Genomic DNA, 22,494 nt, shown 5'->3' with positions numbered 1-22,494 from the left:
AAGCAGGAATGGGAAGGAAGACCCCACCAGAGGCATAGCAGAGCTAGGTCGGCATAGGCAGGAAGGACCCAGGGGGTGAAACACCAGGACCGCATCCTGGCTGTGTGGATTGGGCTGGCCAGAGGGCTGTGGGAGCCAGGCGCAAGGAGGGCTCGGAGCCAAGGGCCGAGCCGGGGCTTTCCCATCCCATCCCATCCCATCCCATCCCATCCCATCCCATCCCATCCCATCCCATCCCATCCCATCCCATCCCATCCCATCCCATCCCATCCCATCCCATCCCATCCCATCCCATCCCATCCCATCCCATCCCATCCCATCCCATCCCGCTCCGTGGGGAGCCCCGCGAGAGCGCTGAGCCCGAACCCGAACTCGGGTCCGAGTCCGAACCCGCCCCGCCCCGCGGAGCTCGCCCAATGGGCGCGGGGGGCTCCCGTGTACGTTTGCATGTTTATACATTTGCATATTCCCATATTTACTCCCCTATTTGCATACTGCCCGGCACATAAGGCCGGGCGGGCGCGGCGCCGGCAGTGCTGGGCGCTCCCGGGGCTGCCCTGTCCGCCGCTGCGCTTCTGCGCCGCACTTCTCTTCAGTCATCATCAGTTTTTAAAGCAAAAACCGCACTTACTTACTTACTTACTTACTTACTTACTTACTTACTTACTTTTAAACTTTTTTTTTTTTCCTTTCGCCCCGAAACTTCGGTGCCGAGGTGGGGGGCGAGATGTGGAGGAAGGCGTTCCTGGCCGCCGTGTGCCTCTGCCTGCGCTGGGTGCCTGCTCTCGGCGGTGAGTCCCGGGACAAGGGGTGCACGGGAGCTGCCTGCTGCTTTTGGCAAAGGGGGGCTTGGGTGGAAGGGCTGCCGGCGTGGCGGGAAAGAGCAGTTTGGAGTCCGTCCTTTGTGAAGCTGTCCCGAGTGCTTGGGATGCTGCGGGACCCCGGTGGCTTGGAAGGCGCTGGAGAGAGACTGTTCGGGGAACCTCCATCCTGTTAGGAGAGACCTGGAGCCTGTTCCCAGCCGAAACTCAGGCGCACAGCCCGCCGGGCTGATGGCCCGACCTGTTGAGGTTTGGGCTGAGTTTTCTCTCCCAGAGACAAGGTGACTTCCGAGAGTCCCTTGCGCCCCAGCAAGGGATTTTCACGGCAGTTAGCACCACGGTAAGGTCCCTTGGCTTCCTCCTCTGTGGGACTCATCCGTCCCAGCATCCCAGTTTCGTGCAGTTCTTCATCTAAGACAAGGCAAGGCTGAGTTTCATCGGTATCGTGTTAATGCGTTCGAGTTGCAGTTAAGCCTGTAGTGAGCAGAATCCACTAGGGGGAAAGTGAACAGCGTGTTTTACCCTCTCTAGGTTCACTTACGGCTGTGCTTGTGCTCAGCCTGTTGTACCTGCACTCGTGCACGGACACCCTGTCCAAGCTAGAGGAAATAGCAGATGTGCAAACGGTGCTGGATTTTCGCTAATGCTCTCTCAATTAATCACAATGTAATTGAAGCTGTTATGAACAAAGAGATCACTACTCCTCAAGCTTAAGGACTAAAAAAAGCTCTTAAAATATTGTTAGCAGTGCCCTGTCCCAGGCTTACTTTCTTACACTGGTCTCCCACACACAGCACTTACCTTTAAAAGTTTCTAGCCTTAGAAGAAAGGGGGGCTGTAGCTCCTAAAGCTGCTTTGTGATCCTAAACCGGAATATATAAACTGCCGTTTTTTTTCTGCCCTGGGTGCCTTTGTTACTTCTTTGTGTACCAGGAAGCTGAAGGGAAGTATTCAAAAGTAAGTGGATGGGGTGCTAGGGTACAGTGAAAGGAATGTATTCTATCTTTGAATCCAATTTTGTGCCATCAGAAACAATAAAAACCAGTTTTCCTCACTGTATCAAAGCTCTATACAGTAAAATAACTTTCTTCCCAGAGAAAGCTTTCATCCCTGCAGGAGCTGATTTGCTACAGGCTTACTAATAATTTCATTATTTCTTCTTAGGACCAGGTTATATGAAAGCAGGTTGTGTGTTCATCCTAAAGCAATTCAAGCCTTTAGTTCCACAGTCTTCCATGAACACCACAGTAAAAAGTTTTTTGAAACCACAGAAAACACATGATTCAGCCCTCCAGGAATCCAGAGTATTTTAAAAACAACATAGAAAAGGACTTTCTAGGTGAAGAAAATGTTGGTGTTTCAGGAAATGATAAAAACATTGCTAGGAATACATGCAGATCCTTATTTTTACCAGTGTAAATCCAGAGTCAGCATATTTACACTGTTGTGTGATGTGAGTTGCTGGCTTTTTCTATGGCTTATGTTTGGGATAGGCATACCAGGGCAGCTGTGGCATGGCCTTTTGAGAAACAATTCATTTCTGAGAAGGCACAGAGGCGAGGCTCTCAGGCATCAAGTTGTGCTGGAGATTAGCATGATCACAAGCACTCCTAAAAGTTTGCTGGAATCTCCTCTGTGCAGAAGTATTTGCATGATAGGACTTTCTCATGCATCCTTACCTCTATATTACTGCAAAGTCTGAGAGTGGTTGCATTTTCATTGTCTTGGGCTAATTCCAGATATCCCAGGGTGACTGATGGATGGTTAGGTATCTGCTGGATTGAGTTTTGAGTGTCCCTGCTGAGTAAAGATTTGACAGGAAATGCCATGGAGGGGGGTGTATAGTGGGAGAACAGCAGTTTGCCAGGTACAGAACTTGAGCTGGGAGGTTCTTGCTTAGCTTCTGAACTTGTGCCCCAGTAGCTTTCCAGAGGTGTTGCTCTTTCCATTGGCCCCACCTGGGAAGTGAAGCCATTAAGGAATACATATGTAAACTTGAAGTTGTAATATTTCTGCAGCAAGGTTAAACAATAACCTGATTAGTGAGGTAGGTTTCTTGGGATTGCAACAGACATTAGTGAGCTTTCAGTTTATAGTGTAGATCAAATTAAATTATAACCATTTCTGTGATATAGGCCCTTTACTACAGCTGACTGTGAGTTTGCTTCAGAACTCTTAGGAATTCTGACTGATGATAGGTGTCTGACTGATTGATGGGTGATCCTAATCCTGATAGTTGGCTGAGGGAAGATTTAGCCCAGTTAAATATGCTGGTAAGTGTTCGATGTTATGTGCAGGTATTTGCTGCTGTGCATGTGTGTGCATGCATGTCTCTGTGGGCTGTAGAATACACAGTCTAGCAGTATAATTTCTAAGGATCTTTGCACCTAGCTAATAGTATTTCCATTTCTGAGTGCATAATGCTAGGAAATTGTTGTTTATCAAAGATTCCATTTTTAAAACCATAGCTTAGACGCACTCATTCTGGCAAATGCATTGTTATCATATTTTGGCACCTGTGTGATGTGGGCAGTTTAACTTTTGATTAATATTCCAGATGTTGTTACTTCCTCAAGACTCACATTCTCCACCCAGCTAAACACTGGTAAACAGTTTCACAATCAAAATGATTTGCCAAGTTGCATTGGGCTTTCTGTGAAAGAGACTTGAAACTGAATTCTTTTGGTTAGTGTTGTCAGAATGCTTAAAGTTTGTGGGATGCTTTCAAAATTGATAATTGATAGGAGTCCCTAACTGAATGGAATTTCACGTGTTGCAAGTCCAAAGTGTCACAAACTTTGGTCAGGAAAAACAAAACTTCTAACTTCCCAGTTAGTAATCTGCTTTCCTCCTCCCCCACCCCCCCTTAGAATTCTGTGAGGTTCTCAATACCTTGCTGCGCAGGATAGCTTTTTGTTTTTTTGTTTGTTCTTTTTTTTTTCAATATGGAAACTTATATTGTGGATGTAGGGGTGTAAGAAAAGTGTATAGCATGACAAAATGGTGAAGTTTTGGTGATACAGCCTGAAAAGCCAGCCTCCATCTGGAACTGGTCATTTAATGCTTAATTCTGCTCCCTTAATTTTGCTTCAGTTTCCTAAAATATCCCATTTGTAGGTCATGGCAACTGTGAGCACATAGCTGTAGACAGAAAACTTCATTTTGCAACAAGTGCTTGTATTTGTAACTGTGGGCCTGGAAGCTTTGACAATGCATAACACATGCCTTTGTAACTTCGTGAACTACGTCTGGGAAAGTGTAGTTTTCAGCAAAAGCAAGGATTTCTTTTTTGTCTGCATGTGTTTACTTCCAGTCTGTTTTATTAAAAGGCCTTGTTTAGAAATGGGACTTGCATTCTTGTCATGAAAAGCTACTTCGGTATCTCAACATGGATGTATATATATTGCTGTATCTAATTTCTGTATCCACATTATGAAAAATGCAATGTTGATTCAGATGAATTTCTGTCCACTTTTCAGAACATGCTGAGAACCACCTATTTTTGTATTTTCTGTGGTTTAATTAATTTGAGTTAAAACATCTTATTAACTAAACCATGGTGAGTCTGTACATTGGTTGTCTCTGCACATCTTTGTGTAAGACCATAAGAGTGAGGCCCAGTGGTTCACTGTCTCAGGACATGGTTCAAAGAGACTTCTCCCTTTGAATCTGTGAAGAAAAGGTCTGTGGCAAAAGTCTATGAATGACTATGAAAGTTTGGTTCTGAATAGTTTTTTAATAGACCAGGAAATACAATGAGGTATGAAAGCAGAAGTGGGAAATACTAATTTTCTGAAGTGATATGCCGTGTAACTTCTCTGCTTCAAGTCTAAAGTATGTACATGTAGGTGTTGGTCTATGTGGTAAATATGTACAGACTATGTGCACCTGAATTCTGCAGAAGCTGGGATGTGATGTGGTACTGCAGCTTGTGTGCAGCACAACTTTAGGCATAGACAAGATATCTTCTGCTCTGTGCTGTGCAGAATTTGCAAAGCCAAACTCAGACAAATTTCAAGAAAAGCTTCTTGATGAGCACACCATGCAGAAGTCTGTAATAAACTCCACTACACACACACTTCCCTCATCCAAAGGGTATCTTGCCTGCTGGGAACTGACCATGTGTGGACATAAGATAGCATGACAATTTTCGTGGGCATAAGATGATAACAGTAATTTCTTCTGACTTTCTAATTCCTCATACAACATAGTTAAATGAGAGAAGTGACTGCCTGCCATTTCCCTAACTCATGGGTTGTTGCTTTGCAGCTGCTGCTTTCCTGGTGGTGACTGTATCTCGGTGATTTTATGTTCTCAAATCCCCATCAAAAATTTTGAGACTAAAACATGCAAATATGTGTGAAGCACTTAGCACATCTTCAGTGGCAGGTGCCACAGTACTGCAGTCTTTCTAAGCTTGGTGCACTTTTCCAAGTGTACCCTTAAGTACAATACACTTAGAATTATAAATTTCCTATGAGCTTGTTTTCAAAAGAACTGTGGTCTGAACTTACATGCAAATTCTAGCATGTGTTTGTAATTGAAAACACACTACAAGACAGGATATCAATGTAATTTAGATTTTGGATGATTATCAGATAAGTGTAATCCAGAAGGGAAATGATATCTAGGTATGAAAGGAAGCACTATTAACTAGTGAGCAGGTGGACTATTCTTGTTCAGCTTCCTGTACTAGAAGGGAATATACATAATTGAAAGTCCTAGCGTTGTCTGCCTTACAGCTGAAAGCTGTTCTTATTCCTTTCAAGATTTTACTGATTCACATCTGAGTGAAAAGTTACAGCTGATATTTAACCAGCCTTTGTGACTTTTCTTTTTCTGGATAAAAAGTAAATAATACAGGTCTAAAGATCTGTTAAAAAAATTAAAATGTTTTATACTGTCAGTTGGTTGCAAAATGAAATTTTGAACTTGCAAAAATAGAGGAAAGGTGCAAAAATTTGGTTAGTTTGGTAAATTTAGCTTTCATTAGTGGGTAAAATGTTATATTTACCATTATGTGAATACCTCTACTGGTAGAAGGAAGGGTAAGGTCTATGAAAAACACCTTTCTTTAGGAGGAAGGAGGCAGGAAGGGGGCCCTCAGTGTAATTATCCTGGATTAGCTAGCCAGCCTAGCACAGTCAAGGTCAAAACCTAAAGCTGAGTACTGCCTCTGTTCAGTGAACAGTTCTTGATTTCCTGTATGTGCTTTGACAGGTGAGAAATCAAGCTGAACTTGGGCAATGCTAGGCCACTAGTTATGGCTGACAAGTTTCTCTGAGACTGCTACATGAGCATTTGTTGCAAGGCTCTGTGCTGGTTTTAGACCTAATGCAAGAGGTTAGACCGTGATTTCTTGTGACCCTCCAAGCACAGCAAAGACTTCCCAGACTTTATAGAGCTCCCAGAGGTGAGGTCAGGCATAAGTCACTGCCTTGCTGTTTATTGTAGCTTGCATGAGAAGACCAGAAAAACTGCTTTGGAAAAAAATGAATTGTTAGTTATTTATCACCTGAGTGATGCTGCACAACTTTATGCAGGAAGTACAAATCTACCAATTATTGTAGAAAACCACCTCTGCAATGGGAAAAAAGAGTGGAAATCTGTTTTGCCTGCCTAACATAAGGTCCTTACCGTGTTCATTTGTATTCCCTATGGTGGCTTGGAGCCATTCATTAACGTGTGTTTAGGAGTTTGTGAAAGACTGGTGGTCTTGATGCCAGGAAAGACAATGCTGGGCAGGACAGAGTTGGCTTAAATTCAGCTGCACTTGAAAAACAAGCAATCACTATTTGCCCAACTCAAGCTGCCAAACTGGGTTTGGGGTTTTGAGAAGTTAATTACAGTGTGTGCTGTACATAGAGGCATTTGAGAGTTGAATCAGACATAAAAAGAGAAGACATTTAAGTTTCTTCCCAAAGGAAATAATGAGTATGAAGCTTAAAGTCACTTCTCTGTCCTGGCAGGAAAAGGAGTACTTAAATTTTGAAGCTGGAATTTGGAGTGAGACATCTTTTCCTGCAAACATACTTTGTTACCACCAGTACATGGTCTGCATCTCCTCAGTCTCCTTCCCTCTGCTTCAGGCAGAGTTGATATTTTTCTGCAGCTTCTTTTTCTGTAGATTATCAGATGACCTGAAAATGTACTCTTAAATAGACTGATGGTTTGCTAGTTCAGTTTCCTCTGATGTGTGTCTAATTTTCTCACCTGCTGTTTGTTGGTCAAAACTTAAAACTAGTATTTTATAAAACAGTGGTGACTTCACAGCTTTTAATGTACTGCAACTACACGGTGTTTAAAAGGCCTTATTAGGCAGTGATTATTGGTGATGTAGAAGATACACCACCAAAATATGTAATAGCATGGTAGTAACTCTGCTTTCCTGGATGACTGTCTGTGACTGTCCTGTGAAGTTTTCTCTTGTGTTACTTAAGAGGTTTCCTGCTTAATGTAATGGGGAAAATAGTGACTTTTAAAATGAATTCATACAGCTCAGCAGATTCTTACTTACAACGTTTTAGCAGAACCTTGGAAGGGGAGCAATTTTAACCCTTTAATTTCCCCTTTACATGGCTGTTGTATGTCCATTGAGTGCTGTAGGAAATGAAAACCACACCTCCCATTTTTTGACAGTTCCACATGTCTCTCCAACTTTGAACCTGTGCCTTCTGACTTTGTCCTGGTACTCCTAAAACACTGCTATATGTTTTCTTGCACTCTTACATCAGGTGAAAACAATTTTGAAGGAATCGAGAGCAAGTTTTCTTTACGGACGCCTGCAGAGCCCGATGAAGATATCTGCTACCTGGTTCCTGGGCAGGTGGACAGCCTGGCACAGTGCAACTTCAATCATACCAGTAAAACCTTTGTGGTGATCCACGGGTGGACGGTAAGACCAAGTGGGAGGAATCTCCCTTTTAACCACACTTCGCATAAACTGTGCAGAAGTGTCACAGATATATTAATATATCTCCTATTTTAATTAAAATCTTCAAAACCAACAGGTAACAGGGATGTATGAAAGTTGGGTTCCAAAGCTGGTGGATGCTCTGTACAAGAGGGAGCCTGACTCAAACGTCATTGTGGTGGACTGGCTAGTTCGAGCTCAGCAGCACTATCCAGTGTCTGCTGCATACACCAGGCTGGTGGGAAGGGATGTTGCTACGTTTATTGACTGGATGGAGGTAAGTCATGGAGACGTCTCACATTCTATGTCCTGTCATTCGGGACAAAACACCAATGATGCAGCTGTGTTAGTCATCTCCTGTTGGGTAGATGGAATTAAACTCTTGCAGACAGTAGTGTTGCTGGACTGGTAAAATTCCAGCTTTGGTTTACTGGCTATCTCCTACTCAGAGGCCTTTTGTACTGCATTTCAGAAACTTTACCTTGTTGTCTATGAGTTCCTGTGGGCCCAGAGCATTTCTGAGGGCTCTGTGAGAGGTAGCTATGAAAGACAGGTTTCTCTATATGATACAGCAGCCAGCCCTTGGGAATCAGAAAAGTGCCCTGCCTTTAGGAGATCCAGAAACTGGTGGGGAGAAGGCGGCTGAAAACCTTTATAAAATAAACAGCCCTCTGTTCTGCCCTTTATTTTTCATTCCTCTCAGTTTAGATTTTGGCCATAAATTAGTTACATCAAGAAATCTGCAATGACACAAAATTATGATGACTGTACAGTGTTTCTTCTATTTTTCAAATAGAAGAAAAAAACCCCCAGTATTAACAAAAAAATTTATTTTGTGTCTTCTGATGTTTTTGTGTTTGGTTGTGAACTTTAAATGAATTGTTCCCTCCTGCAGGAGCAATTCAATTATCCTCTCAACAATCTCCATTTGCTGGGGTACAGTCTAGGTGCCCATGCTGCTGGTATTGCTGGGAACCTGACCAAAAAGAAGGTGAACAGAATTACGGGTAAGAAAACCTGTGACTGTGGAGTGAAGACTTGCATCTCTTCCATAAAGAAATATTATGTTCCACTGAAAAATCACCTGAATTATTGTTGCTTGCTGGAAGTACTTTGGTTATGTATTCATTATTTAATGAAACAGCAGGGCTGATACTTCTGGGGTAGAACTGGAAAAAGATTTTGGAAAGATCAACAAAGGTGGTGAGTGAGAAGCCTTTATTTGCTTCTTTACAAGAAATGAGTGAATAGGCCTTGATAAAAGAGTAATTTTGGGGGTTGTGGTGGGGACTGAACAAACCATGGCTTGGGAAAGGTCACAGTATCTCTTGCAGCATACGAAATTCTGTGGGTTGTATTTATCCAGGCAGTCATTCCTTGCAGCTGATGGGAGCCATTGAAACAGAACAGGAAGTAAATTCTGCTGCAGCAGGTTTAGTACCTGCAGAACTCTTTGCCAAGGAATTATCCAAATGCAAGAAGTTTATATGGGCTCAAAGGGAGACTGGACAGATAACCAGAAGAGATCCACTGTGGGTTATTACAGAGTTAATAATAATAGGCTCAAGAAATATTCTAGGCTGGAAATAATACTACGAGAATTTGATACTTGCTCTGTTGCTATGTCTGCTCAAATGTCTGTTTAAGGTGATTTTTGGATTCTGAGAAATCTGCTAGACAAGACAGAATTCATGGACGCTCTAGGGCTGGTTTACAAGCCAGCACCTGGACAGCTGACCCGCTAGCACTGATCTCAGTGACAAAGTAATTGCCAGCATCAGCAAATGAGGCTAAGAAAACTGCTCATCTGTGGTGCCTTTGTTGCTGAGAGAGATTAGGAGCACCACTCAGAAGAGAATCCTGGCACCCTTTAGTCTTTCACCTGAGCCTGGCTGTGATACCAGATCCAAAGGCGTGTTGAAAGCTGGGCTAGCAATCACATCTATAAAGATTGAGTCCTGAGAGCTGGCAGATTAAAGTCAGGTGGCCAAAGTGCTGGTCCCTCTGCTCTTCCTTTCTTGAAGTTGCATCTTTGCTGCTTTCACTGAGGCTGCCAAATCACTGACATATCAGTAGCCTTCTGTTATGACTCCGCAGTTACTCTTGGTGCTGAGGATGAACTTTTCTCTGGGAAAAGCACAGGGAGCAATGCACTGTAGCCCCTGAAGCCCTCACAGATGAGGGAGAGGCAGCTCACACTGGACAGAGCTAATTGTGGGGAACAGCACAGGTGCCTGTCCCCAGCTGAGGGCTGAAGAAAAGATGTGTCCCTTCACCCATCTCTCAGCTCCTTGTCTGAGCAGTATACAGAGATATATCTGAGCAGTACGGAGATAGTACTTGTTTACTGGCAGTATAGTTCTGGGTTTTTTTGATGTTAATGTTGCTGCATCTTGACAGTTTACCATAATAATCCCCTTCCCCTTAGGTATGTAGACAGTGAAGCCCTTATTAATGTTTCCCACCTGTTCCCCTGGCATGGAGTTGTCAGCAAGACTTTTCCATATTTCAGACACTTCAAACACAAGTTCTACATTTCCTGACAAGTGGGGAAGGCATTGAGAAAATACTTATGAACTTGTTTCTTCCATACACTGGAAATGCTACAGCTCTGAGGAAGTTAGCTGGGCTTTGTTCCATGTGTTTGCATACACTTTTACTTTTTTTAAGCAGTGACAACTTTTCAAGGTAGTGCATTTGACTCTCCTGTATACATGAATGTTATTTAAATGATCCATCTGTAATGCCTACAGTAAAACCCAATATTCCAGCCTAGTGTGGCAGCTGAGTTTGGCATTTGCTATCAATGTCAGCATCTTAGCAGACAATAATTTCAGTTTATCTTTGTGGTTTGCCCCATAAAGGTCTGGATCCTGCTGGTCCTACTTTTGAGTATGCTGACGAACTCACCCGCCTCTCCCCGGATGATGCTGAGTTTGTGGATGTCCTACACACCTATACCCGAGGCTCTCCAGACCGCAGCATTGGGATCCAGAAACCTGTTGGGCACATTGATATTTATCCCAATGGTGGAGGTTTCCAGCCAGGTTGCAATTTTGGGGAAGCACTGCGCCTGATCGCTGAGAAAGGCCTTGGAGGTGAGGTTGCTCTGAAACAAACAGCATAACATTCTGAGGGAGACCTGAATGGCCCTGCAAGAAGTCTTGCAAGGAAAGATCTCTGAGAGGCACAGGAACATGTTATTTCAAGTGCTTTTAAAAGTCATCCTGTAAACCCCAGCTCTGCCATAGTGGATCATGCCTGTTGACAGCATTGCTTAGGGGTTTTTATGATTATATGCATGCGTTATATACATATTACACATTTTCATTCTCTCAAGATGTGGATCAGCTGGTGAAATGCTCCCATGAACGATCCATCCACCTCTTCATTGACTCTCTCCTGAATGAAGAAAAGCCCAGCATGGCCTACCGCTGCAACACAAAGGAGGCCTTCGAGAAGGGCCTCTGCCTGAGCTGCCGCAAGAACCGCTGCAACAATTTGGGTTACAAGGTCAACAGAGTGAGAACAAAGAGGAACACCAAGATGTATCTGAAAACCCGTGCTCAGATGCCCTATAAAGGTAGGCACTCCTTGCTTACTGGTGAGCAGGAGTGGTACTTGTGCCCTGCTGTGTGTTGTGGTGGGCATGGGCTGCAGATGGGAATGCTGCTGCTGTGGTCCCTGCGGTGAGCAGGGGGAAGCTGGCCTGTCCTTAGCCATTGAATACATGTCTCAGACAAAAGTGTTGTCTTACTCCAGGTGTGGGGTAAAGTGCAAAACAAAAGGTATTTTGTAAAGTTTCTAAGTAGCAAAAGTTAGACTTCCTCTGCTGCCAGATCACTTGAAATTTTTCGGTGTTTTTCATCCAAATGATTTCTTCCTTCTGCTGGGGAAATAATCAGCAGAACTCTGTCTGGTGAGCACCTTATTTAAAGATATGCAAACATCAGATTTGTGCCTTTGGTAGTGCACTTGCAAGAGGAGCACCAGCCCTCATTAAAATATCCCAGCGGTTCTTGATTCCTGCTGCTTCTGTGGAAGGTCTGAGGAAGACAATGCCAGAGAGAACTGAGAGCATTGGATCTTACTACTTCATTTTCCTCCTTAGCTTTGCCTGTACCCCACGGTATGCTAATATAGTGTAGATTGTGTGATGGACCAACAATTAAAAGGCATATTTCTGCACTGTTAGAGCAGCTGCAAGACTGGGAATACCAGTTGGCATGTGGTGCTTAATCTGCAGTGTCAATGGGTTGTTTTTTTTTTCCTTTTACCAAGCTTCTTGTAAGAGAAGGGCACAGCTCACTTGTTTCAAGTCAAGTATAGCAAGTCTCATACATTCAATAGCAGCTTTGAAGGCAATACTGCATACCCTGGGGTTATTATAGTGGCAGCTTGAGTGCAGAGTTTAGGTGCAAGAACTGCAAAGGTGTTCTTTAATGGTGATTGCCTTGCTTGCTAATATTTATGTTCTCACAAAAACAGTTCCCTGAACACCCACAGGGAAATAAACTCATTTTAGTGAAGTTGGCATATTTCAGCCTAGGATTTTCAGAAGTGAGGCAGGGTGGTTTTGTGACCAGTTGTCTCTTTGGAGACTGAGTTTTCCTAATGGCATTTTCTTCTGTGTTCTTTTAGTCTTTCATTACCAGGTCAAGATCCATTTCTTTGGAAAGACTAACATGACCAAGACAAACCAGCCATTCCTGATGTCTCTCTATGGCACTCTAGACGAGAGTGAGAACATTGGTTTCACACTGTGAGTAGCTACAGAAACATCTGCAAAGTACTGTTGAGTTTACCTAAATTTGTTAAAGTTTCAACTGCAAAACTTGTTCTAGCTCCAGCTACAGTAATCTTACAGGGTCCCAGAATCTGCTCTTGTCCTTGATCAAGGAGTTCCATTCACTGAAGCTAATGAACCAAATCCTACAGGAGCAATTCTTCATAAGACATCTGAAATATGGAAACATGAAGTCTGACCTGTGACTCAGCCTAATAAGAATTTTTTCCAGTGCTTTCTTATTTTCTTCTCAGTATCTTTATACCATGTTAAATCTTCTTAAAAGTAGACTTATGCATCTGAAGGTCTCACGGCAGAACCTGAGGGTGACTTGGGATTTGCTTTCGCAGCTCTGCAAATAAGCAGAAGTTTGTATGTACATCTCTAGACACCGGCTGGCAAGGAATGGAGCTAGAAAACACTAAAGCCTGTTTTCTGCTCTGAGGAATGTACACTGTTTATTGGTGGTGGTTGTTTGGCTTTTCTGAGTCACCAGCACAGGAAAGGACAGCCCTTGCCTGGCAGACTGTCCCAGGATTTTACCAATCTTGCTACAGAAGGAAGTTCCTTTTACCTCTGCAAAAGGTAGAGGCGCTTTTTTTTCCTTACTGCATCCATCAAAACTATGCAGAAAGTTGCTTCCTTCTTTGGAGCACAAAAATTCTAGGTTCTATTGCTCCTTAATTTTCTTTGTCTGTCCAAGAGTTTCAGGTTTCTTGTTTTGTTTGTTTGTTTGTTTTTTGTTTGGTTATTTTTTTTTTCCCTTATTATTCTCCCGACAGGCCTGAAGTCTCCTCAAACAAGACCTTCTCCTTCCTGATTTACACAGAAGTGGATATTGGAGACCTGCTTATGCTGAAGCTGCAGTGGGAAAAAGACACCTTCTTCAGCTGGTCAGACTGGTGGACTCCTTTTACATTTGACATCCAGAGAATCAGAGTGAAGTCAGGAGAAACTCAGAAAAAGTAACTTGTTTTGATTGTTATAATCTATATTAGCTCTAATTGACAGTGCTTCCTGATTTCTGACATCTCACAGGATGAGGAAAACATGTTAAGCAGTTACAAATAGGTGCAGCATAATGATAATCAGGGTTCCAGTTGTATCAAACCACCATTTAAATCAGCCAGGTTCAGTCATTTACTTCCACTGGTATCTGCAGTTTACAGTCCTACTCCCATGTAATTAAATTGTATCCCACTATTCTATCTACTTAAGATTAATTATAATATGCAGGAGAATATCTCCTTGAACCAGCATCTGTAAGTGTGCTTGCAATTTCTGTCCTTTTCATGCTGGGTGTTTGTGTAGGTTTTGTTACACAGAGCATGCTTAGATGGAGATTTTTAGAAATACTTCCATAAGAGTGTTTGCACAAGAAATTATTGCTTAGTTGAGTTGGATTTTCTTAGGGTTTAAATACCTGAATAGTGGGTGAAAACTGAAACATGTGACTGTTGCAGGACATTGCTAATGGGTGAATGTCGAAACATCAAAGTCTGAACAGAAGTGCTTTGACATGAATCTTTTGAAATACTCATATTCACTAAACCTGAGATTTGTTTGCAGAACATGGGCCCAGAACAGAGTATGTGTGTCCTATGTATTCTATAGTAAATAATAATAAGTTTCTTCTTTGAATAAACAGGTCAATCACGATCAAAGAACAGTTATCAGAGCTGAGCAAATATAGGGGTGGGGAAAGTACTGATAAATTGAAAAGCAAGTGCTCGTGTTTTCTGGAAATTGTAACCTACTTCGTTTGCAAACATTTGTGGGAGTATGACTTTCTTCCAAGTTCATTCACCTGACAAAAAACTCACATAAAGACTGGTGTAAACAAAGATCCAAGAGACTTTTGGATAGAACTTCTGCTGTCTTAGCTGCAAGAAGATTTTTTGCGACGGATCAGTGGAAGTTACAACTATGCTTTGATGCCCATGTATAGTTAATTTACCGGTTCTTGCACAACATTTCTTTTTGTTACAGAATTCTCTTTTAAAAATAACTTTCTCACAGGCCTGTGAAGTAGCAGTGCCCCACGTGACAAAGATTGTTCCCAAGCACCAGTCGTCTTTCTAAGATTAGAAAGGGATGTTTGGCTCAGTCATGTGATTTTTCCAATATTTATTCCACAGAGTGGTGTTCTGTTCTCGAGATGGCACCTCACGTCTCAGCAAGGGAGAAGAGGCAGCAATATTTGTGAAATGCTCGGAGCAGCCCATCAATAGGAAGAGAGGAGGGTATGAGTAATAACTATTGGTTTTAGATTGTTTTATTAGCACTTGAGCGGTAATAAAATTTTCCCTTTAAATGACTTGTGCACTAGTCTTCTCAAGGCTTCAGAAGCATCATAGCTCAGACTAACCAGCAGCTTGCTTTTGGCCACTTTAGCAGCTTAAAAGCTCTTAGCTGGCTTCTCTGCTAACCATCCTTTCATGGTTGTTGGCATGGTTGAGAAGCAAGTGCTGGTCACTGCCTCTTATATTATGAGGGACTGTTAGAGAGGGTTACAGACAAGGCACTAGAGTGAATTCCTGAGATTTTAATCTCTGTGGATCAGAGGTCCTGTCTTTCTTTGATAAGGCCTTTAGTGCACTTTAATATTTTTATCAATAATTCTCCTGACCCAGATTGAAAGTGGGGACAATCCTTGGACTTCACCCACCAAAGCCTGAGATAGAGGAGTGGTTATATTTATTTTAGTTCAATAGCTGTATGTGAATGGTCTCATGGGGACACTTCTGGACTGAGATATAGCTCTGCATAAAAATGCACATGTGCTGGCTGCTACTCTGGGGCAATGACCTGGACAGGCCTTGAGACCTCTCTGTGTGTATCTGACATAAAATCAAGCAAAAGCCAAGAGAAGCCCAAGCACGTCATTTGTCTTCCTGTTAAGTAGGGAGTTTAAAAATCTTAGTTCTCAAAAATAAGACGAGGGAACAAGTATCTTACATCTTCCTCATCGCCTAAATTTTTTTTTTTCCCCACAGTTCCAAGAAAGCCTCGAAAGAAAATTCTGCTCATGAATCTGCTTAAGTGACAAGAACAAAGATTTTTCACACTGGGGAGGAGAAAAGTCTGTTCATCCCTGTGGACTGGATGTTCAGAACCAAATATATAGAAATATTTATCAGCTGCTGGATTTTTGCCTGCTATTCTTAGCTGTTTGAGAGACTTCTTGTAAAAAAGTCTCAGCATATGAAGTTACTAACCATAAAGATACATTATCCAAATAGTTAAAAACAAAAAGAAACCTGCAAAACAACATGCCAAAAGCTTGGAGTGCTGAAAAGATATAGGTAATTTTGCTTAATCATGGTGCCTTGTGACAAGGTCTCTTGACATCAGATCCTATATAGCAATTTTTAAATATTTATTGAAAAGAAACAAAGCCTGTACTTGGTTTTATTTTTTGTTGTTTCTGTTTCATTTGGTTTTGGGCTTTTTTTTGGTTGGTTGGTTGTTTTTTTTTCTTTTCAGGATTCATTTGAAACTAGATGGATTTTTTTTCTGTCTTGGCTAACTGAGTTTTCAGGCATTTTAGTGGAGAGAGTTCATAGTTTTCAAGTGTGTGTTTAGCAAACAAGTAGGTTTCACATGTGAAAAAAATACACCTTTGCTGTGTGTCATACTAGAAGGTGTCAGGGACTGACTTAATATGGGGATGAATTTTTTAGTTTGTGGTTATGAATGTATTTAATTGGGGGTAGATGCCAGTGCTGCTTAGCAATAAGTATGATCTTTTAAGCTATATACTTCTATGCCGCTTACCCTGAAATAAATAACAGCTGTGGGAAAAGGTAGCAATGCCAGTGTCTTATGCATACATTTAATATTTTATCTATGCTTTCAGTTATAGCAAATGATACAGTCTAGCCTTCAACACTGTGAAAATGGAACTGGAGAGGAACTGAGCTACCAGAAAATGCAGGATACAGATATTTCCCCCACCCTCCACCCTCTCTTTGCTTGCTTGCGTCATGTATGCCAAAACTGTCACAGTTTCTCTGCTCTTTGGCACCAAGTGTCAGTCATACAGCTGAGTGTCTGCTGTATGCAGCTTTCAGTGCAAGTGAACTCACTTGATAGCTGACAAGGGTGCTCATACTTCCCTGTACTGGAATTGTGACTGCTAGTGATCCATCTCGGTTTGTTTCTTGGCTGTGGTATAGTGCTAGGAGCTGTATAGTTTTCTGCTGCGAGATGGAATTCAGCAGGAAGCAGGAGCTGAGCCAGTTAAAAGCAGCCTGGTTGTGTGCTCCACAAGAAGGAGTGCTCTGAAAAACACTCAGGTTAGCCATGCTGCAAGTTTAAAAAAATAGGTATATTGAAGGCAGTCTGCTTCCCAATTTTTAAGCAACATACGATTTTTTAGTGTGCTGAAAGGTGCTATAGCCCTCTTTTAACTTTCTAGAGCATAAACAAAATGCTGGGGAGGTACAAGGGCTTGAAGGTAGACATTTGGAGAAATGTAATGTTTGCTATTGATGCTGGGTGTTGTAGTCTTTTCCTGCATGTGCAAGATAGCATGGAGATGGTGATTTCTCCAATATTGTCCGATCTTAAAAGCAAAGCAAACAAATGTGTGTGTTTATGTGCACAATTTGTTTCCTCTTTCCAACTGCAGCTGCTAGTATATTTGGGGATAAAAGTCTTAAACAGTGCAATATGTTGGAATATTAATAGCTCTGAATTTGCTCGCATTTGATTTCACATTTGATTAAACCACAGCAGAGATGTGATGAGTCACTGAGGGTGGGGTTGAGTATTAAGCCACTGTATTTGAGACCTCTAAAAATAAATACAATGATTTATTCCCTATAGATTCCACATTTTGATGCAATTTTCTCTTAAAAGATAATTTTTTCAGAAGCAAAGTGTCTGGACAACTGTGCTCTTAATACAGGATCAAACAGAAACAAATTTAGAATTTGGATACAAAATAGTGAAAGTTCTTTTCATAAGGAAACATGATTTAGCTTTTGATGTTATTTATTAGCTGTAAATAAGATATTTATGAGTTTAAAGGTAGTTTGTATATATTGCTATAAATTGCTGAAAGTCTCTACATTAGTACAGCTGTGTAGTATTAATCCTGTATATAGCTTTCAGAGATTTTTATCAACAAGTCACTTATATTACATTGTTTCCTATGTCATTAATACAATTTTTTTTGTTAGAAATCTCCTCAGTTTTGTATAGAAGAGAAACCTTTGGTTTTAATAAAATTCTCAAACTGAATCTGAAGTCACTACTTTCCTTTTGATGAAACCATCTGCTGTATACCTTTTATGTGAAGGCCAGAGCCTATCCTCAAATTCTGGGCTTAAAAGATAGAATGAGACACTAAACAAAAGGGGCAATGTGTGATATCTGCACTGCTCTCCCCCATTTCATTTTGGGAAATGCAAAACTCATGTACTAAGACATCAAGGAATCACTGTGTGGAGGAAAGTATCCCACATCATAAAAAAGCATATTTTCAGCTGCAGTTTGTGGTTTTCAAGTCTCAGGCCCTTTTAAGAACAGTCTAAGAACTGTCTTTATTTTGAAAGGCTTGTTTCCTTTTTTATTTTTCTTAATTTTGGGGGTGTCAGCAGAACTATGCTTCTGCTCCATGTTTTACCAAAATAGAGATGTTCTTTCTAACCCTGTGTGTCCAGGAGGAAAGTGGAAAGCACCAGTTCCTTACCACCACCATTGCTTAAGGAAGTAACAGTGAAAAATAATTTTCAACCATGTGTTATGAGTGCAGTAGATCTCAAGAATGTTTGTCACCAGAACAGTTTGCTCTGTCATACACAGCAAGGCTCCATCCAGGAAATGGAGCAGAATTGTTGGAATTAAGGACAATTGTAGTGACAGGCAGACAGGGGATCATATTAGGGGTAATTAGAACAGTTCTCAGTTGATCTGGGGAACTCTGTTTCCAACAGTCTTCCTTGGGGAAAGATGACTGCTCTTTGACCAGAGCAGAGTTTCATTCCTTGTGAAAGCAGAGGCAACCTATTCCATGGAAAATGGTTGAAGATGAATGGAGAGAGGGATGAAAGAACAGGGAAGGGAAGTTCTGGGAAGGGAAGGGAAGTTCTGGGAAGGGAAGTTCTGGGAAGGGAAGGGAAGGGAAGGGAAGGGAAGGGAAGGGAAGGGAAGGGAAGGGAAGGGAAGTTCTGGGAAGGGAAGGGAAGGGAAGGGAAGTTCTGGGAAGTTCTGGGAAGGGAAGGGAAGGGAAGGGAAGGGAAGGGAAGGGAAGGGAAGGGAAGGGAAGGGAAGGGAAGGGAAGGGAAGGGAAGGGAAGGGAAGGGAAGGGAAGGGAAGGGAAGGGAAGGGAAGGGAAGGGAAGGGAAGGGAAGGGAAGGGAAGGGAAGGGAAGGGAAGGGAAGGGAAGGGAAGGGAAGGGAAGGGAAGGGAAGGGAAGGGAAGGGAAGGGAAGGGAGAACCCAATTTGCAGACTGGAATTCTTGGAAATGGGGTGCTTACTGCTCATGCTGTGTCTGTCTGGGTTAGGGGATTAGAAGGACTCTTGCACTTGCACAAGACAAGGCCTAGGATCACATCTAAAAATATTACTGTATTCTTTTAACATCACAGCAGCCTCAATACACTAAATGTGTTCTTAAGTAAAGCAGAGAAATTATTCTTGGTGGAGGGACAAGAATGTTTCTGTGAGCCTTTAGAGCCATCCCTGGACCCCTTTACTCTTGCATGTTGCTCTGCTATGCCCAGCCACATCAGAAAAGGTGATGATCTGTGCTCACCCTGCCAACTGTCTCTGGAGTGGGCTGCAGGGATAGACTGTCCAGCAGTGGGTGGACAGACAGAAAGACATATTCTTGGCTGGAAGGAAAGAGTGAAGAGAAAGGATTTTAGCCAGTGTACCTGCAAGATGAGGAAATACTGATTATGTTTCTAATTCTAGATTTTAATTTTCATATTTAATTCTGAGAAAATTCTTGACCCAGCAATGGCTTTGCTCTCTATAGGTGTCTTCCTACTTTCTCCATTCAGATGTAGTTGTGTGCCTGCTCTTTTGTGGGTTAAGAGCAAAATGTCAAAGCTTGCTTGGGATGAGCAAGACATTGTACATGTGCTGTTTTTAAAGGTCAAAACAGATATAGAAAAAGAGTTTATATAAGAGGGAAGAGTGAAACCAGCTGTAGTATTTTTCTTTTTATTTACAGCTGTCAGTGCATGGTTCTCTATCCTCTGACTGTCAATACAAATATAGCAGTACTAAAATCCTCAGGAAAGATATTTCCATCTCCTCCTGCTGCATCTTTCCAGAAAAGCCATCTAGTCAAATGTCTTTTGTGGCAGGTCTGGAAAGTCACCAGTTTATGCATAAATGAATAAAAGGATTAGCATTCTCCAGTGGCTGAAGGAGAACAAGGAAATGAGAAGAGGAAGGGAAGGGAACCATTTGGCAGAACATCCCACATAAAGCTTGTCTTAACAATGCTTTTATATCCGTGTGTGGTGCTATCTCTGCTCAGCAACACCCAGAATGCTTCCCTAAAACAGCTCAAGTTAACTCAGACAGAACAATGCATCCACATCAGAAATACAGATGCTAAGTGGGGATCACTTTGGATATAGCAGGTGTTAGTGTGGGGGCGCAGTGCATTTTCAATGACATAATCTCCCAACCATTCATGTCAGATAAACACCGTGTTCTTCATTGTAGGCCCTTCCTGTGGGAAGTGACCCAATATAATCAGTCCCACTTCTTGCCAATGACACTGGAGAGTATCTGCTGCTGTGCATCACCCCACCATGTAGAAGCATTCAGTGAGAAGTAAGACAACCTGCCTGATCATGGATTACTGTCCTCAAAAGAGTCAGGAAGTGAGGGCATATATCATATTGTTCCATCTAGTGAACGCTTTTTTATCCACAATTAGCAGTAAACCTGGAATGTTCTAAATAGTGAAAGAAGGACACTCCAAATATGGAAATTAGGAGCAGTAGGAACAGATTCTTATGATAGAAAGGGTTGAGAAGATGCTAAGAATATCCACACTTTTGAAAAGAAACTTTGAAAAAAAAAGACATCTGAAATTTTGCTTGCCAGGTCCTCAGGCTTTGGTCAGCCCTTGCTTTTTTCGACACTCCAAATATGGAAATTAGGAGCAGTAGGAACAGATTCCTATGATAGAAAGGGTTGAGAAGATGCTAAGAGTATTCACACTTTTGGAAAGAAATTTTGAAAAAAAAAGACATCTGAAATTTTGGTTGCCATGTCCTCCTCCTCAGGCTTTGGTCAGCCCTTGCTTTTTTCCTCTGGCAGGCTTCATTCAGGAACTTTTGAAGTTTGCTCCCACAGCCTGAGAAACTGCTGCTGTGCAATACTACCTTTGGAGTCACTTCTAATCTTTAGATTAGAAACCTCTCCCATGGGTAACTGTGTATATAACATGGTTGCTACCAGTCCCATGCTTCTGGTGAAAGGACTAACCCTGCCTTCAGTGAGAAACCCAAATAAAACTCTACTGAGGCTAGGAAAAGTCTTCTTTTTGACATTGTGTAATTTTGAATGCCTTCCTAACACCTGGCACAAGATCCCAGATTTAAAATGAAAGCTCAGCTCCAATTTTCTTGTCTTTGATGCTCTTACACAGTGTTTCCAAATTGAGTGCATATGAATGTCAAGTCATGGACCTGCTCAGGCACTAGGTTAAGTATCAGCTCTGGATGACTTCTCACAAATATTGCCAGCATCCCTTGGCAATAAAAACATTTGTATTTATGGGACACCAAAACAAACTGCATAATTGCAGAGATGTAAATATCACTCAATGAAAATTATAACAAATCAACTAACAGAAAAAACAACCCGAGAGAAAGACATGCACAACACACAGTACCTCATTTATCATCTAGGAAGGTGTTGAGACCAAGATAACCCCAAGCAAACTCCACTGCTTCCCTTGGCCTTCTTGCAGGTAGGCATGGGCAATGGTAGCCACCTTGGGGATGCTCTCACATGGCTCCAGCTCACTGCTCTGCATGGTGCATTAACCACGTGTGTCAGGTGTTTTACTCCTTCCAGATCCTTGCTGAGTCTTGCTCTGAAGCCAGGCATAGTTACACTGCTTCTTAAATTCCTCACTGTTGCCAAGCCACAGAAAAAGAGACAGCATAGCTAGAGTGGTTGGTTCGGGATATGAATCATGAGGCTGATCAGCTTGACAGCCTTGATCAGCCAGGAGGTTTGACAGAAATCTGAACGTTGGAGAATTTTATTGTGTGTCAGCATAAATTTTGAGTGAAATCAAAACAAAATCAAAACAAAAAGCAAAAAGCAAGAGCAGAGATGCCTAAGAAAAGGCAAGAAGGAAGGAGGGGTCTTTGATGTTGCAGCAGGCTGTACATTACTGTACTGTAACATGGTGAAAACAACCATACCAAGACTTGCACAACAGGGCTGTCAAATGTTCCTTTGATTTTAAATACACATTTTCTTGACATCCAGAAAATAGAAGTGTGCACCAGAGGCTAGGTATATGCTTAAACGCTTTACACTGTTTTGGTATCCATTAAAAATAATTAGTCTGTAACAAACCAATCCCAAAGAAAAATGTGTATAGGCCCATTGTAGAAATATCTCCAAGATTAAAGAACAAAAAGCAAGATATAAATAAAGGTTAAAAAGAAGAAGCACATATTCAGAAAGAGGAATAAATTAAGTGGAAGAGGAAAAACAAGGAAGAAGAACTCTGCTTTAGCAAATTATTCCACCCAGGACTCCCACCCACATATTCTTGAATGTAACTGAGCTATTATTTACATGCTCATATGACTAATTTTCCCCCTTTCTAATGTATTTATAACCCAGACACAAAATTAAGCCAAGTTTTTTGTTTGTCTTGGAAAAATTTTGCCCTTTCCTAGTGAAGTTTTTCAGTAGAAGGGCAAAAAAGTAGATCTTAATCTCTCCGATTTTATTTCCCAGGCCTTAGGAAGGAAAT

At 41.9% G+C, this 22,494-nt stretch overlaps 1 protein-coding gene across 4 annotated transcripts; it reads left to right on the top strand.

Annotated features, from left to right (window-relative positions):
- Positions 1-376: 376 nt before the first annotated feature.
- LPL (lipoprotein lipase) lies at positions 377-17,351 on the top strand. 4 transcript variants are annotated; one of them, XM_062513075.1, is made up of 11 exons: positions 377-791; positions 5,918-5,929; positions 7,556-7,716; positions 7,832-8,011; positions 8,630-8,741; positions 10,599-10,832; positions 11,075-11,317; positions 12,376-12,496; positions 13,303-13,485; positions 14,659-14,763; positions 15,517-17,351. In XM_062513075.1, exons 1-11 carry the CDS (start codon positions 728-730, stop codon positions 15,560-15,562), a joined length of 1,461 nt encoding a protein of 486 aa, XP_062369059.1. In that variant the 5' UTR covers positions 377-727; the 3' UTR covers positions 15,563-17,351. The 4 variants fall into 4 exon arrangements, with proteins under 4 accessions (XP_062369059.1, XP_062369060.1, XP_062369058.1 ...); XM_062513076.1 differs by lacking the exon at positions 5,918-5,929 and adding an exon at positions 2,753-2,754 and having other exon boundaries at positions 377-795; XM_062513074.1 differs by lacking the exon at positions 5,918-5,929.
- Positions 17,352-22,494: the final 5,143 nt, after the last annotated feature.

Source organism: Cinclus cinclus, chromosome Z (assembly GCF_963662255.1).
Source record: "Cinclus cinclus chromosome Z, bCinCin1.1, whole genome shotgun sequence".
Lineage (NCBI taxonomy): Eukaryota > Metazoa > Chordata > Aves > Passeriformes > Cinclidae > Cinclus > Cinclus cinclus.
Note: the sequence above shows the minus strand (reverse complement) of the source record. Positions and strands in the feature narration are given on the sequence as shown.